We start from the raw sequence: 18,316 nt of genomic DNA on the forward strand, positions 1-18,316 counted from the left end.
TAGTTCATGAGAGAGCATTCTCGTATTTGTCCTGTTAACTGCCATCCATCTTCTCCTACTGGATTCCTTGTGTTAAACAGTCCCATGTTTTGTACAAACCATTTAAAATGTACCCACAGTGGCTCTCATTTTCATCACAGTTGTGCTGTTATCACCTTTATTTTAGAGTGTTTTCGTTACTCCAAAAGGAAAACTCCCATACCCCTTAATACCTTCCTATAGTTGTCTCTTAAAATTGATATATCTTCCTACTTACATATATATTGACCCCAGAAGAATTCTTATTCTAGCAGTGTAAGTAGATCAGCTCTTATGTAGCACATACTGGGCATTAGGCTTTGTTTTAATCACTAAACACATATTAACCCCTTTAATCCTCAAAATAACCTGAACAAGTAGGTACTATTATTACCCCCCCCCGTTTTATAGATAAGGAAATTGAGGCCAAGAGATGTCAAAATTGCTTGCCTGTAAGTGATAGCCAGTAAGTGATAGAACTAGGATTCAAACCCAGGCAGACTGGCTCTAGAGTCAATGCTCAGCATGGAGTGCCCTACAAGGCCTCACATCTTAAATGCCTGCAAAAGATTTTTCCCAAGGCTTGAAAGCAAAGGAAAAACTTGTATTGAGGAAAACGTGCAGTATAGGGTGACACCCGTGGCAGAAGCTAGCCTTCCTGCTACCTGTGATGACATCTTGATTGGACGGCCCTGCTAGTATCAGGGTTTAACTTGTGTGTAACTGGTACAGGAATTAGAACGAGTGTTCAACCACCTCATATTGGCCTTGAATCTTAGTGCTGGTTTTCTGTGAAATGAATCACCAGTCCATTCATTTAAGTGTAATTTTGGACCGTTTTGAAGTGAGTTTTCATAGTGAAAGAGGGAGGACACTTTAAGGAAATAGAAGAAAAGCAGTAAGAGAAGTGGGTCTCCTCTGTAGATCTCTCTTCCTCCCATAGAGACTAAATATAGAAATGCATAGAGACTAAATATAGAAAAGGAGACCCACTTTTATGTAGGTGACTTAGGAAATTTTAATCTCTTTGGCCTACATCATTTTCTAAAGCCCCAGACCACTGTCTTGTTAATTTCTCTTAACTCTTTTAGGGGAATTAACTGCACCCTTGAATTTAAAATCTCTAACACTGACCTCATGATTTGTGTGTTTCTATTTTGGTTCCGTCATTAGGCAGGAATACCCTTTCATTTCCTTACCTTGTGAGGATGGGGTTAAGAAGTGTCAGTGGTAGAGTTCTGGGGACCAGATATGGTAGTAGTGAAGAGTCTGCACTTCCCACCCTACTTTTCAAGTTGATAAGCCATAGGCAATGAGGTGTGACAGCAGTTGCCATCAGGTTCTCAAATAGTCTTGACCTAATCAAAATAGATTACTTGGGAATATATAAAACTAATGAGTTAGTTTGATTTGAGCCTTTATTACCCTGTGAAATAAGGTGATTTTTTTTTAAGCAGGAGGCTTTATTGTTAAATTTCTTAGTCTTTAGATCAGAATATATACCTTAGAATTTTTATTTTGTCTTTTACCTACCAGTAATATATCTATACCTGGTTTTTAGAAATCAACAGAGATAGTGAAGTCTTCTTTATGTCCTTCAGTGCTTACCAGTATTTACAAAGGAATGAGAAATTTTTTAATGTTCTTATTGAGATACAATTTAAAGTTTACAGATCAGTGGCTTTTAGTAGATTCTCAGAGCTGTGCAGCCATCATCACAATCTAAGTTTTAACTTTTACATTAATGAGAGTGAGAAATGTTGTTCTGCCTTTTAAATTAAGTTTCTTTTCTTTCTTTTTTTTTTGAGGTCCCAGGGGCCAGGGATTGAACCTGGAACCTTGTTTGTGGGAAGCCAGTACTCAACCACTGAGCCACATCAGCTCCCCTGAGTTAGTTCATTTGTTAGTTCGTTTGTTTTTGCTTGTTGCTTTTTTTTTCTAGGAGGCACTGGGAACCAAACCTGGGACCTCCCATGTGGGAGGCAGGTGCTCAAATGCTTGACCAACTTGGGCTCCCTAAATTAAGTTTCCATCTGGATTTAATGGGACCTGTGTTTCAGATCATCAGTGATTAGCTTTGATCAACTTTTTTAGAAGATTGCTGAACTATGACAGATTTACATTTTTTAAAAATTGTTTTTATTTTATCTTTCCCACTCCCTTGCTGTTTATGGTTGCTGTCTGCTCTGTGTCCATTTGCTGGGTGCTCTTTGTCTGCTCGTCTTCTCCTTAGGGACCAAACCCGGACCTCCCACGTGGAAGAGCAGCACTCAGTCACCTGAGCCACCTCAGCTCCTTGGTTTGTTGTGTCTTTCATTGTCTTTCCTCTTTGTGTCTCTTTTGTTGTGACATCTTGTTGTGTCAGCTTACCACGCCTACCCTGCGCCAGCTCACCTTCTCAGGAGGCACTGGGGACTGCACCTGGGACCTGCCATGTGGTAGGCAGAAGCCCAATCACTTGAGCCAGATCTGCTTCCCAGCAAGTTTACATTTAACTTCAGTTTAATTGTACCACAGTTTTAAAAGGTTATTATTGTGGATAGAGTCAAGTACATCCATTTGCAACTAATTCTAAAGAGAATGTAAAATGAATGAATGAAATGTTTGTTGTGTAACAATACCTGGATATCCATATGGTTATACTATGAATAACTGATAGCTTTTGTAATTTCACCTGAATTTATAGAAGTTTTTATCAATATTTATGTATGGAATTTTAAAAATCAAGTTTTGAACTTTACTTTTCTGCTTATTTATTTATTTTTTAATTTCAGATTCCAGATGACCTGAGAAAGAGATTAAATATAGAAATGCATGCTGTAGTTAGAATAACTTCAGTGGAAATGACCCCTAAAATTCCAAGATCTCTAAAATTACAGCCTAGAGAAAACTTAGTGAGTTCAAATTTATGTTATATTGAAATTCTTTTATACGAATTGTAAAATTTCTAAAGTTGCTTAAGTTTAAGAATATTGTATTCCTTTTTGCTGGAAGGGCAGATAAGTCTTTAATAAGCAATACATGTATTATACATATTTAGCATGGAAATGAGTGATTTTGACTTGTAAAAGACTGATTTTTTGCTACAGCCATATAATTTCTTTTTAATTTTTTCCATGTTGTTTCAATGTTAATATTGTAGCCTAAGAGAGCACTAGGCTATTATACTTTTCTACTCAGTTAATTCTTTGGAAACTGGTCAGAAAATGAGATATTGAACTTTATTAAAAATCCTTTAATAAAATATCATCTCTACTATATTTGGGTTACCAGTTCTTAGAAAATGATAATACAGGAAAATTACTGTCTTGTATGTACAAAAATACCAAATGTAATTGAATCTTTCTCTGATAATTCAGATGGTACTTTGGGATCCTCAGGCTCATGATGGTCATTGTGTCATGGAAGAACCAATTAAACAGAACTTTATAGTTGATCCAACACCAGATAAGATAACTTATGTGACTGGAGAGGGAAAAAAATGAATAGAATAAATGCCATTTCCATAACGGTATATAATTGGGTACTTAATACATTGGTTTTGCAGTACACAATGATTTGTAGTTTTGTTTTTAACTTTCTGATTATTGATTTTGGTATTTTTCAAATATTAGATTCTTTAATAAAACAAATGTACATTCATTATTAGATTGATCTCATCCTTTTGTTATGCCTTAATGATGGGTTATTACTGTAGAATTCCTTTTTTATCCAGAGTTGCATTTGGTAGTGAGAAGCAAATGCAGGAAACTTTATGACCTTTGGTAGATCTCTGTGGGCTATGATTTATATCATTTGGTATATGAGGATGTTTAACTCTAGAGGAAATCTGAATTCCTCTCTGAGTCTAAAGTTCTTGATTTAAAATTGTTCCTATTTTCATTTTGTGATTTCCTCTGGATCTTTAATCCATTGCCCAATAATATCCAAAGAAGTAATGAAGATTTCTGTATTTTTAAGAATGGGAAAGTGATGCATTCTTTGTTTAGCCTGCTTTTAATAACAATCAGTTTTGAACAGAGCTTAATTAGCAGGTCTCAGCTTGACTGTCAATGAAGAATGATATAACAAAAGCAAGGACTGGTTTGAGAAATGATAAAATAGAGACCTCTTTTTCTGGGCAGATATTAATCATCTTTCCAATCTAAATTTTTGTTATTCCTATTTATTTTCAAGTAGATTTCAAAAGTCTTAATTACTATTTAACAGCTTTGAAATTTAGCAGTGTTTTTCCCATAATTTCTTCATACCTTTTGAAGAATCCATTAAACTACTCATGGGTATGTCAGGATTGAGGTCAGCTCTAACAGAAAAAAAAAAAGGAACAGTGGCTTAAACATAAAAAGGTTTATTCCTCTCATATACGAAGAAGTATAGAGGAGCTAATAGTTGTTTAAACTTGTCATCAAGGAGAAATTCTGGTATTTCCTTTCCACCACCCTTAGCCTGTGCTTTCCCTCCTCTCAGACTTAAGATATTTGCTGGCTGGCATCATGTCTGTGTTCCAGGCAGAAGAAGGAAAGGTACAGGCAAATGACTTCTTTCTACAGGGTTTCTCTACTTTTTAGTTAGGAAGAAAAGCCCTTCCTCTGGCTGCATGCCATTGACCATTATAAAGGCACATGCACACACACAGAGATCCAAGCTGGGAATTGAGTACTTGGATTTCCTACCTCTATAGTAAAAAAAGGTAAAGAAGGAGGGGCTTGGAATTGTTACTGAGTTAGCCAAATTATGGTATGTTTATCACTGGACATGAAGAAAAGGAACATTTAACATGTGGCCACTTGCATAAAAAATTCTTCAGGCTACAAAGTACTCATACTGATTGTAATGTCAAATCCTGAATCTCTGCCTATAAAGTATGAACATCCTTCACTGGTTTTCTTTGGTAAGAGTTACATTTTATCACCAAGACAAGGAATTGAAATAATAATGTTAAGGTTAAGATCAGGTACTAGGATAATTAATACTGTTCTTTCCTTTCCTTTGGCAGCCTAAGGACATAAGTGAAGAAGATGTAAAAGCTGTGTTCTATTCATGGTTACAGCAGTCCACTACCACTATGCTTCCTTTGATAATATCAGAGGAAGAACATATTAAGCTGCTAATTAAAGATGGTAGGTAAATTTGTTACCTGTTTTGCTATTTTTTCTATTAAGATAATAATAATATTCTTAATTGTTTCTCCAACTTGTAAAGTGTGAACAGTGAAACATAATTTAACAGCTGATTTCACATTTTGAAGAAAGTACAATCTTGAGGCTGTCTTTATTTATATTTAAGTAAATTTGATATTTAAATTTCTAAATTATTTCATCCTAGGTTCAATACTAATGCACATTTATTACCTTCTTTTCAATAGAGTTGAAGGAGTTTTCTCTCAATATAGTTCATTCTTGGGAAAAAGGAGAGAAAGCAAAAAATGTTTTTCTATTGAGTACCCATCTGCTTCAGAAGACCACAATACAAGTAAATATTTTGTAATATTGAATGTTGAATGAGGTAATATTTGTCACCTGATTGATAATAAAGTATGAATTTACTCATAAATCTTTGCATCTTGAAGTGTAATAGAAACTCAAATGGTAAAAGTAAGGAATAACTTGATTTAAAATATTTTATTCCATAATCTTTAAATCATCTGTACCAATTATTGGTTTATCATAAATGTAAAATCAGTGCCTTAGCACAATTAAGTTTTAAGAATGCAGTTGATTGTGTGCACTGGCAAATGGATCATGATTTAAAGTTCTTCTAGTATTGAAACAAAGGAAAACTCAGTTTTAGAGGTTTAATTTTTAAAATTCATATTTTTATTTGCAATTTTGCTATGCAACCCATATTATTTTGACTGTTATTAAATTCTCAACTTTTCACAAATATTATCGGATCCCCTTTCTTCCAGATGTATTTTTAAAATGGTCTTTTTGGATATTCATTCTTGTCATTATAGAATTGAAGAATGATCTAGTAAATTAGAATTTCAGTGGTTTAGAACTAGGCATTGTTTGATTACTTCTGGAATGGAATTGAAAGAATACAATTCAGAAAGGATAAAAATTAAAAATTGTGAAAATACTGTATTTGACACATATCAAAATTGCAAATAAAGATATGTCAATGGAATATATTAAGGAGCTGATATTCTTTACTGCTTGTAGATCATCAAAATTTCTGTTTTCTAAATGAGTAAATTGTTATTGTCAAGTCTGTTTTAAGTATTGATCTTGCATGCACATTCTATCTTTTCTCTTTGGTATAACAGAATCATGAATTCATGTTCCTGGGACTCAAGAAAAACAGGCAAAAAACTTTGAAATGTAAAACTGATTTTTCCTTGCTACTGTAGGTCCTTCTAGATCCTTTGGTAAAAGAAGAAAACAGTGAGGAAATTGACTTTATTCTTCCTTTTTTAAAGCTGAACTCCTTGGGGTAAGAAGTATTGGCCAAAGTAGCATGTTTACAGACAGGTTTTAATATTATCTCTGGCAGGGTTTTTATATATAAACATTAAAGATGATAATCTCAAGGAATAATCTTACTAATGCATTAATAGATGCTTTTTCAAGGATTGTCTCTGTCTTAGATCAGTTCATACCTAGCTTAGTAATTTACTTTGTTTTCTTAGATAACTAAAAGTCTAAAGTTTATTAGAAATTTTACATTGAGAATTGATTTGTGGGAAGAAAGCAACTAGATATGACCTGGATTATATGTGCTTGATTTAACAATAATTCTTAGGGCCAATAACTACATTTTAAAAGTTAAATCCAGAAACATTAGTTGAATATTTTAAAATATTTCAAATTAAGTTATTCCTTCACTATCTTATTAATGTAATAACTGGGATTATTTGTGTTTTTTAAGACAGACCAATCTAAAATAAGAACCTCTTCTTTATTTATTTCTTATACAATATAAGAATCATACAAATGTTACCTCTTGGAATTGTTCACAGGGACTTTTGGCAGTTATAGTAGTAGTGATTTAATTTCCTGTAATAATATAATCTAAAAGCTTTAGTAAAAGAAAACAAAAATGTTTAATGTAGCATAATATTCATTAACATCTTTTTAGTTCAGACTCTAATTTTAGAAATTGAAATCTTTTTAGTTCAGACTCTAATTTTAGGAATTTATGATATTTCATTTATCAGAAATCAGCTAGCTACTAGAGGGAAGAAGTAAGTTGAAGTATGTGTTTGTAAAATCAACAGGTTGAAGCTGGATTTCAATAGTGGTGTTTAATTTAAAAGAAAGTAGTCAAGTCTCCTAACCACTTCTAAAGCATCTGTATATGATTATGTTAATTACCAAACCAAAAAACATTTTGTGGGGTGTTGTTAAGACAAATTCATTAAGGATTCTTATTAGGGCAAAATTTTTAATTACTGTACATATTGGAAAGTAATAAAACTAATTTCAAAAGCTGTGAGTCAAATTTGATATTAATTGATACACTTTTTAAAAAGTTATTAATTAGACTGGAAAGGAAAGATTAAGGATTTTTTATAGCTAGTGTTTATTCTGCTTCAGTGTTTTATCACATAACAATTTATATATTTTGCAGAGGAGTGAATTCCTTAGGTGTGTCCTCCATGGAACACATCACTTACAGCCTCCTGGGGCGCCCTTTTTCTCGGCAGCTGATGTCTCTTGTGGCGGGACTTAGGAATGGAGCCCTTTTACTTACAGGAGAAAAAGTATGTTATAAAAATGTGCTAATTTTCACCAGCTAGTAACTTCTAATTTTCTTTGGGTTTTGATAATCTGATATACTGGGTTGTTAATACAAGAAATGAAAAGCATTCATTCATTCACTAATATTTTTGAGTGCCTGGGAAGTGGTGATGAGTAAGATGGATGCTCTCCCTGTCCTTTTTCTCTATCAAGTATTAGGATTATGTGGTTTTTCTCTTTTGTCCTGTTGATATGATGGATTATATTGACTGATTTTAGAACGTTAAACTAGCTTTGCATACCTGGAATAAATCCCAATTGGTTGTGATGTATTATTCTTTCATACATTGTTGAGTTTGTAATATTTTTTGTTTAGGATTTTACATCTAGGTTCATGAGAAATATTGCTCTGTAGTTTTCTTTTTTATATTGTCTGTCTGCTTTTGATGATCAAGATAATACTAGCCTTATAAAATGAATTGCAAAATGTTCCTTCCTCTTCTAAATTCTGGAAGAAAGTGTGTAAAATTGGTATTAATTCTTTATTAGATGCTTGTTTATTTTATTTTATTTTTTTTTGTATCTTTTTTTTTTAATTGACTTTGTAATAATATTACATTAAAAATATATATGTGAGGTCCCATTCAACCCCACCCCCCCACCCCCCCTCTCCCCCCCACAACAACACTCGTTCCCATCATCATGACACATCCATTGGATTTGGTAAGTACATCTTTGGGCACCTCTGCACCTCATAGACAATGGTCCACATCATGGCCCATACTCTCCTCCATTCCATCCAGTGGGCCCTGTGAGGATTTACAGTGTCCGGTGATTACCTCTGAAGCACCATCCAGGGCAGTCCCAAAGATGCCTCCACCTCTCATCTCTTCCTGCCTTTCCCCATACCCATCGTCCACCATGTCCACTTTTCCCAATCCAATGCCACCTCTTCTATGTGGACATTGGATTGGTTGTGTCCATTGCACCTCTATGTCAAGAGGAGGCTCAGATTCCACATGGATGCTGGATGCAATCCTCCCATTTTCAGTTGTAATCACTCTAGGCTCCATGGTGTGGTGGTTGTCCTATTAGATGCTTGTTTAAATCTCCAGTGAAAATATCTGTGCCTGGAGGTATCTTTTTTTTTTTCCATTTTTAAAAATTTTATTGAAGTATATCATTCATACATAAACACACAAACAATTAAGTGTATAGTAAAACTTGTGAACTTACAAAACAGTCATACACATGTGTAGAATTCGCATACAACTCCCCTTCACTAACACACCATACCGTGGTGGGATATTTGTTACAGATTATAAAATAATATCATCAGACTATTAACACCAACCATGATCCATAGTATACACTTGGCACACTTTTTCCTTACCCCCAATTATCAACACAGTACATCTTTGGTGTTGAAGCAAGAATATTACAGTATTGCTGTTAACCACAGTCCATAGTTCACACCAATTGTATTTTTACCATGCTTCTCCCCATTCCTTCCACGCTTCAATAGTGACGTACATCTGCTCTAGCTCATAGAAGGACCCTCTTGTATCTACCATCAACCACAATTCTCATCCACCTCTGAGTTCACTGTGTTATTTAGTCCCTATTCTTTCACTTTCTTTCAATTGACATTTATATCCCTAGACTACTCTTTTCAGCCACAATCCCATTTATAAACTAGCTGCTACTCACTATAATGTGTTACCATCAACTCTATCCATTTCCATACTTTTACAGAAAAGTTAATTAAAACTTCTACATAAAGAAAAAAACAACAAAAAACTTCTACATATATTAAGCATTAGTAGTCCTTGTCAACCCTCCTCTTATCTCCTAATAACCTATACTCTAGGTTTTAACTCCATATGTTTATTCTTCATATTTAGTTCATATTGAGACCATGCAATGTTTGTTGTTTTGTGTCTGGCTTACTTCACTTAGCATGATGTTGTCAAGATTCATCCATGTTATTATATATGCCCCAATTTCATTTCTTATTGCTGCAGTATAGTATTCCATCACACGTGTATACCTTATTTTATCCATTCATTGATTGATGGATACTTGGGTTGTTTCCATCTTTTGGCAGTTGTGAATAACACCGCTTGAACATTGGTGTGCAGATGTTCGTTTGTGTAACAGTTTTCAGTTCTTCTGGGTATACTCCTAGTAGAGGAATTGCTGGATCATATGGCAGTTCTATATTTAGCTTCCTGAGAAATCACCAAACTGTTTTCCACAGAGAGTGTACCACTTTACAATCTCACCACCAGTGAAGGAGTGTTCCTATTTCTTCAGTTCCTCTCCAGTGCTTATTGTTTTCTGCTTTTTAATAATGGCCATTCTGTGTGGAAAGAGAAACTGTCTCATTGCTGTTTCAATTTGCATTTCCCTAATAGCTAGTGATATGAAACATTTTTTTTTCATGTGCTTTTTGGCCATTTGTATTTCTTCTATGGAGAAATGTCTGTTTAAATCTTTTGCCCATTTTTAAATTTGGATTGCAAGCTCTTATTGTTGAGTTGGGTGATCTCTTTATGTAGAATGGAAATCAGACCCCTATTGGATATGTGGTTTCTGAATATTTTCTCCCATTGAGTGGGCTGCCTTTTCACCTACTCAATGAAGTCCTTTGAATCACAAAATTGTTTACGTTTGAGGAAGTCCCATTTATTCATGTTTTCTTTAGTTGCTCACGCTTTCGGTATAAGGCTTAAGAATGCACCACCTACCACCAGGTCTTGAAGATGTTTTCCTACATTTTCTTCTTTAAGGTTCTTGCTTTTATATTTAGGTCTTTGATCCATTTTGAGTTAATTTTTGCATAAAGTATGAGATAGGAATCCTCTTTCTTTCTTTTGGATATGAATATCCAGTTCTCCCAGCAATATTTGTTGAATAGACTGTCTATTTTTTTTTGGCTCATAAACGATAGAATTTATCGAAAGTGTACAATCAGTAACATTTGATATAGTCATTGAGTGGCAACTGACTGGGTTTGAGAGGCTTGTCAAAAATCACTTGACCATAGCTATGAGGGTCTGTTTCTGAACCATCAGTTTGGTTCCATTGGTCTCTGTGTCTATCTTTATGCATTTGGTATCTTTTTAATTACAAATTCATTTTCTGTAATCATTATAGTACTATTCAGGTAATCTTACATCTTAGTTGAGTTTTGGTAGTTTGTGGTTTTCAAGGAATTTGTCTCTTTCTTCTAAGTTGTTAGATGTAGGGTTGCAGAGTTGTTTGTAGTACTCCCTTATTATCCTTTTTTTTTTTTCATTTTAAAAACAATTTGTTGAAGTATATCATTTGTACATGAACATACATAATCAATAAGTAAAATTTGTAAACTTAAAAAACAAACATGCTTAACATCATACAGGGCTCCCATATGTCACTCCACCACAAATAACTTGGATTGTCTTGAAACACTCATAACAAATTACCAAAGGGCATCATCAGAGTATTACTACTAACTATTGTCTGTATCTTACATTGTGTGTATTTTTCCACCAGCACCCCTATTTTTTTTTGGTTTATAAACGATAGAATTTATCGAAAGTGTACAATCAGTAACATTTGATATAGTCACTGAGTGGTACATTCATTGCTTCAATCAATATTAGAGTATTTACCTTACTCAAAAAAAACAACAAAAAACAAACCCAAACCATTGTCATACCCATATGTTAGCTTTACTAATTACTAATCCTATGATGTGCTTTCACCATTTCTATTCATTTCCAAACATTTACAAACAACTTTTTACCAATTCTGCAAAGATTAATTCTTAGCTTTCCATTCTCTAACCACGTTCTATTCTCTGATGACTTATATTCTAGCTATTAACTCCATGAGTTTGCTCATTATATTTAGTTCATAATAACAATGTCATACAATATTTGTCCTTTTGTGCCTGGCTTGCCTCACTCAACATAATGTCCTCTAAGTTCATCCATGCTGCCATGTGCATCATGACTTCATTTCTTCTTATAGCTGAATAATATTCCATGGTGTGTATATACCACAGTTTGTTTATCCATTTGTCAGTTGATGGGCACCTGGGTTGTTTCCACCTTTTAACAGTTGTGGATAATGCTAGTATGCAGATATCTATTCATGTCATGGCTTTCAGTACTTCTGGATATATATACCTAGTAGCGGTATTGCCAGGTAACAAGGTGGATATATCTAACTTCCTTAGGAACCACCAAATAGACTTCCATGCTGGTTGTCCTTTCTACATTTCCACCAACAATAGATAAGCATTCATATCTCTCCACATCCTCTTCAATACTTGTAGTTCTGTTTTGTTAATAATGGCCATTCTAGTAGGTGTGAAATGATATCTCATTGTCACTTTGATGATTTGTATTTCTCTAGTAGCCAGTGATGTTAAACCTTTTTTTCATGTGTTTTTTCACCATTTGTATTTCTTTAGAAAAATTCCTATTCAGATCTTTTGCCCATTTTTTAATTGGATCATTTGTGTTTTTATTGTTGAGTTGTAGGATCTCTTTATATACCGTGGGTGTTAGACCCTTGTCAGATGTGTGCTTTCCAATTATTTCCTCCTATTGATTAGGCTGCCTTTTTACCCTCTTCACAAAGTCCTTTGAGGTGCAAAAGTGTTCAGTTTTGAGGAGGTTCCATTTATCTGTTTTTTTCTATTGCATGGGTTTTGGGTATAAGGTTTAAGAGACCCCTAACTATTGCAAGGTCTTGTAGATGTTTCCCTACATTATCTCCTAGAAGTTTTAAGGGCCTGACTTTTATGTTTACGTCTTTGATCCCATTTTGAGTTGATTTTTGTATATGAAGTGAGATGGGGTCCTCTTTCGTTCTTTTGATTATAGATATCCAGTTTTTCCAGCACTATTTGTTGAAAAGACTGTTCTGTCCTAGAAAAGTGGACTTGGTAGGCTTATCAAAAACCATTGGTCCATAGAGGTGAGGGTCTAGTTCTGAACTCAGTTTGATTCCATTGATCTCTTTGTCTTTATGCCAATACCATGCTGTTCTGACCACTGTTGCTTTATAATACACTTCAAGATCTGGAGGCATGAGTCCTCTGACTTTGCTCTTCTCTTTTTAGGATGTTTTTTGCTCTTTGGGACCCCTTTCCCTTCCAGATAAATTTGGTAATTGACTTTGTTTATTTCTATAGCATAGTCTGTTAGAATTTTTATTGGTTCCTTTTATTTAGGTGTTTTTTAATTTCTGTTAGCAGTGTTCTATAATTTTCTGAATAAAGATCCTTTATATTCCTGGTTAAATTAATTCCTAGATATTTGTGTCTTTTTTTTTGTTATTGTAAATGGAATTTTTTTTATTTTCTCAGTTCGTTCATTCCTAGTGTTCAGAAATGCTACTGATTTTTGGATGTCGATTTTGTAGCCTGCCATTTTACTGAACTCATTTATTACCTCTAATAGCATTGCTGTAGATAGTTTAGAATTTTCTAAGTATAGGATCACATCATCTGTGAAAAAGTGAGAGGTTTTACTTGCTCTGGATGCTTTTTTTTTTTTTTTTTTTTTTTGTCTAATTGCTCTAGCTTCAACTTTCGGCATAATGTTGACACTTGGCATCCTTTTCTTGTTCTTGGTCTCAGAAGGAAAGCGTTCAACTTTTCCCCATAGAGTATGATGTTGGCTGTGGGATTTTCACGACCTTTCTAATGTTGAGGAACTTTCCTTCTATAACTGTCTTGTGAAGTGTTTTTATCAAGAAAGGATGCTGGATTTTGTCAGATATCTTTTCTGCATCAATCGAGATGATTGTGTGTTTTTTTTCTCTTTGATTTGTTAATGTGTATTATGTTAGTTGATTTTCTTACATTGAACCACCCTTACATACTAAGAATATAACACACTTGATCATGATGTATAATTCTTTTTATATGCTGTTGGATTTCAATTTGCAAGTATTTTGTTGAGAATTTTTGCATCATTGTTCATGGAGAGATTGCTCTGTAGTTTTCTTTTCTTATAGTGTCTTTATCAGACTTTGGTGTTAGGGTGATGTTGGCTTTATAAAATATGTTGTATAATTTTCCCTACTTTTCATTTTTTGGAAAAGTTTAAACAGTTTTGGTGTTAATTCTTCTTGAAATGTTTGGTAGAATTCGCCTGTAAAGCCATCTGGTCCTGAACTTTTCTTCTGACCCGTGTGGTGAGCTGGCCCACATGCAGTGCTGATGCGTGTAAGAAGTGCCATGCCATGCAGGGGTGTCCCCGCATAGGGGAGTCCCACGTGCAAGGGGTGGTCCCTGTGAGGAGAGCCACCCCGCACGAAAAAAGCGTGGCCTGCCGAGGAGTGGTGCCACACACATGAAGAGCTGACGCAGCAAAATTACACAACAAAATGAGACACAGATTCCCAGTGCCTCTGACAAGAATGCAAGCGGACACAAGAACACACAGCAAATGGACACAGAGAGCAGACAGTGGGGGGAGGGAATAAATTAAAAACCAAAACAAAATGTTGTCAATACATTCCATAGTAGGAGAGTAGTAGGGAGCTGATGCAGCTCTGTATTTGTTGACATAAAAAGAGGATGATTATTTACTGTTAAGTAAAAATCAGATTTTAACCTTACATGACTATTATTATCCTGTCTTTAAAAATTTACATAAAATATGACTGGAGTATATCTGAAGGATGATACATCAAAACAATTGACATTGGTTGTTTCTGTGAGGCAGGATGATTCTGGAAGTTTTTTTTTTTTAACCTTTCTCTACTATTTACAGTTATTTTGTATTTTTACATATTATGTTTATAATTTAAAAAGCAAAGCTTGTAATTGGAAAAAAAAGTGCATATTGGAGTAAAACCCTATGTAGTCTAGGGTCAGTTTATATAAAAATAAACAGTTTTGTCCACCTTGTCCCTGAGGGCTGTACTATACACTAATTGGTGTCACAGTAATGACCCTGAATCACTAAGAAACTGTTTAATTAAAGTTATAGTTAATTTTAAATAAGGAAGTAGATAATATATTTTATAATTTTTTCATTAACTAAATAAGAATAAGTTGTATTTTCTAGAAATTTTAATGTTCACATTAGAAATTCTCTTCTAGTAACAAAAGTTGTTACTTTTGTGAAGATAAAAGATTTAATTATTAATGACCATTTAACAAATTATAAAAATTAGTTAGAGTTGTATTTCCTTTCTATTCACTATAATGAAGAATGTCCTTTCTAAAGGATATAGTCAGCTCCTACTATATTAATAGCTTGGAGGAAGAGCCATATTTTAGTAATATCTGCATATCCTACACAGCAGCTAGATTGGTATATACGTATTGACAAAGAGACTAAATTGTAGTGTTGCCACATTGACAGAAGCTGCGTTTGTGATTGAATATCTTATGAAACAATTATTTTCTAGGGGAGTGGAAAATCAACTTTAGCCAAGGCAATCTGTAAAGAAGCATTTGACATGTTAGATGCGCATGTGGAAATAGTTGACTGTAAAGCTTTACAAGGTATGAATATGGTAAAACTCTGTATAATCCCTTTTGGTTGATAGAAATGCTTTATGCTGTTACTCTAATAAATACAAATACATCTAACCATTAACTTTCGGTCTATCATTTAGCCATTGAAATTCTTTAAACATTTTAAATCTTTGGCTTTTCAATCTCTTTGGTAAAATTTCTTAAGCTCCCCATATTTTATGGAGTCCTTTTTTTTCCTAGCCATAACCTTTGTAGAATATACTGGAAATCACTCTGTGAAAGTTAGTATTTAGAATATACTTTAATGGGTATAAAATATTTAAATTGCTATGGAAAACTGGTAGAGTGGTTGCCTCAGGGGAGGGAAAGTAGGTGGCTGTGGACAGCAATAAGAAGGAGAAATACAATTCACCATATATCGTATATGTTTTTCTACTTTAAAAATTCTTCTTTAAAAATTCTACTTTAAAAATTCTTTTCAATAAAAAAAAATATGATTAGAAAGATTTTACTTTGAGCAGTTAATTTTTTTTCCTTGGCTGCCACCATCCTGTGGTTCCAACTGGTCTTTATACTCTGTTTTTATAGCTAGCGTTCTATAAGAAACTAAGAAATAGCCTCCAGAAACCCGTTACTTCATTTGCTGTAGAGGCGGTTGTAGAGACACCGTCTATCTCTAAGTTGGACTTGAAGCCGCAGATGAAAATTTTTATTTAGTAACAGCAAGTCTTTATGTTTTTACTGTTGGGAAATTAAAACTCTGTAACTGACCAGGAAGCTAGAAGCCAAACCTGTGATTCCATTATAACAATTGTTGGCTCTTGAAGCAGCAATATTTGTGTTCAGTTTTACCTGAATTTTAATCCCCACTCTCATTTGCATTTTCATATATCCTACTTTTATTTTACTTTTTTGTTGTAAGCTCTCTGAATTACTCTGTGGAGTGAGGCTGGGTATGTATAAATACATGTAATCAGAAACTGTGGTACCATATTCCCTTTTAAAGTTTGGGAAACTTGGCACTCAGTTAATGAGTCTTTTGAGGCTGTATTAATTGAACCATGTTAATGATTAACAAGTTTTAGTGATTGTCCTATTAACAAAATATGGATCCAAATTTCATTGTTAAATCAATATTTAGCTTTTCTAATGATTTCAAAGCAGCAGCCTGAACTTGCCTAGCTCTAAAATAACTGAAACCATTTCATATCTTCTATATTTAGGAAAAAGACTTGAAAATATACAGAAAACTCTAGAGATGGCTTTCAGAGAGGCAGTATGGAGGCAGCCATCTGTTGTTCTGTTGGACGATCTTGATCTTATTGTTGGACGGCCTGCCCTTCCTGAGCATGAGCACAGTCCTGACACGGTTCAGAGCCTGCGACTTGCACATGGTAACGTGCCCACCTACTGGTTTATGGCCTTTTTCTTTTGTCAGGCAGCATTTTTTAGTCTTAATGGTAAATGGATACTTTCACAGAGAAGTTTTTACACAACACACGCCAAGTTTTGTGTGGCCTTTGAGGACTCTGGTGGTTGTTCTACAATGGTCTTATATTAGCAAAATGGTCATGCAGGAGCATTGTGAAAATTTTGCAACTTTACAATTAATCTTTTGAGACCTTTTTATTCTCCTACTCTTATTAGGGATTGTTTAATTAGAACAGATTTATTCTTGTTTTGGTTCATTTGACAAATATTTATTAAATGTTTGTGCATAAACCTGTATTATCAAAGTCTAGAAGAGGACAGAAAACTAAAAAAACAGTATCATACAAAATAATGATAATAATAATGATAGCTACCAGGTATCATTTCCAGCAATGGGAAATACAGTCCTTTTAGGACTGGGGATTGCTTTGTCCTTTACATGCAAATGTTCTTCTGGTTTTATAGATGAGTAAATGGAAATTCAAGGAGATTAAATAATTTGGCCAGCATCACATAACTAAGAAGTAATAGGATGTGCTTTGCTACAAATAGATATAGGGTACTATAGGAGCATGTAACCTAAATTAGGGGTAGAGGTAAAGAGTTATTAGAAAATGTTTCCTGGAGGAGTTGATAATGACCTGAATTTTGATGGAGAAGTAGATTTTAGTCAAGTGAAGAAGTGAAGGAAGTGTGATCTCCAGGCAGACGTGCAGAGGTATAAGAAGCATAGTATGTTGGGGAATAGTCAGTTGCCTGTAGCTTAGAATGCCAGGATAGAACTGAGGAGAGGGGGTGCTTACATTTCTTGAGAGTGGAAATAGATACTAAATGCAAACACAGTAGCTTGGGTTTATTACAAACTAGCGTTAAGCTTAAATTTTGAACCCTACAGCAGCCACAAAACTTCTTAGCCTAGCATTTAAGGGAGTGCTACAAATTTCTAAATCTGAAACAGATTACATTAATACCTGTTTCTTTTCTAAATTTCTCAGACCAACCAAACTTGCATGACCTGGGAGTAGAAAGAGATTGATCGGGAAGTCATAGGAACGTGAACTTTAAGCAAAACACAATATGGAAAGTTATCCCTCTATAATATTCATTTCAGCGACCTCTCTTTATGCTTCATTTACTATATAAGATACAGTAGTAGGAAACTTCAGTTAGACAGTGAGCTGAGTGTGCAGACTGAGTTTATAGTATCTCTTATCCTGCCTCCTAATCTAGTCATTAGACTAATTCTAGTCTGACCCATATTAGGTTCTCAATAGAAAAATCGATGAATGAATGAATTTTTTAAACGTATGATGGAACCATATTGTATATACTCTACCATAATGCTCAACTTTAGGCTATCATCATTTTTAATGAATATCCAATTTAAAATTTTCATGTTTATATTTCCTAAGCTTTATATTATACTAATAAAGAAATATTGCTTACTTCTAGCATTGAATGATATGATAAAAGAATTTATTTCCATGGGAAGTTTGGTTGCACTGATTGCCACAAGCCAGTCTCAACATTCTCTACATCCTTTAGTTGTCTCTGCCCAAGGAATTCACATATTTCAGTGCTTCCAACATATTCATCCTCCTAATCAGGTAAGATACTATTTGTGAATGTTGTTGAAGTATGTCCCTCTTTATCAAAATTATTTTTCAATATTACTCATAATTTATGGCTTTAAACT

At 34.1% G+C, this 18,316-nt stretch overlaps 1 protein-coding gene across 1 annotated transcript in view; it reads left to right on the forward strand.

Annotated features, from left to right (window-relative positions):
• PEX1 (peroxisomal biogenesis factor 1) overlaps positions 1-18,316 on the forward strand; it is a 59,178-nt gene that overhangs the window by 9,510 nt on the left and 31,352 nt on the right. The window contains exons 6-13 of the mRNA XM_058296975.2: positions 2,793-2,912; positions 5,015-5,138; positions 5,384-5,490; positions 6,371-6,453; positions 7,591-7,723; positions 15,120-15,216; positions 16,413-16,583; positions 18,073-18,227. Coding sequence (XP_058152958.1) covers positions 2,793-2,912; positions 5,015-5,138; positions 5,384-5,490; positions 6,371-6,453; positions 7,591-7,723; positions 15,120-15,216; positions 16,413-16,583; positions 18,073-18,227 — 990 coding nt within the window. The remainder of the gene's footprint in view (positions 1-2,792; positions 2,913-5,014; positions 5,139-5,383; positions 5,491-6,370; positions 6,454-7,590; positions 7,724-15,119; positions 15,217-16,412; positions 16,584-18,072; positions 18,228-18,316) is intronic.

Source organism: Dasypus novemcinctus, chromosome 5 (assembly GCF_030445035.2).
Source record: "Dasypus novemcinctus isolate mDasNov1 chromosome 5, mDasNov1.1.hap2, whole genome shotgun sequence".
In the NCBI taxonomy this organism is placed as follows: Eukaryota; Metazoa; Chordata; class Mammalia; order Cingulata; family Dasypodidae; genus Dasypus; species Dasypus novemcinctus.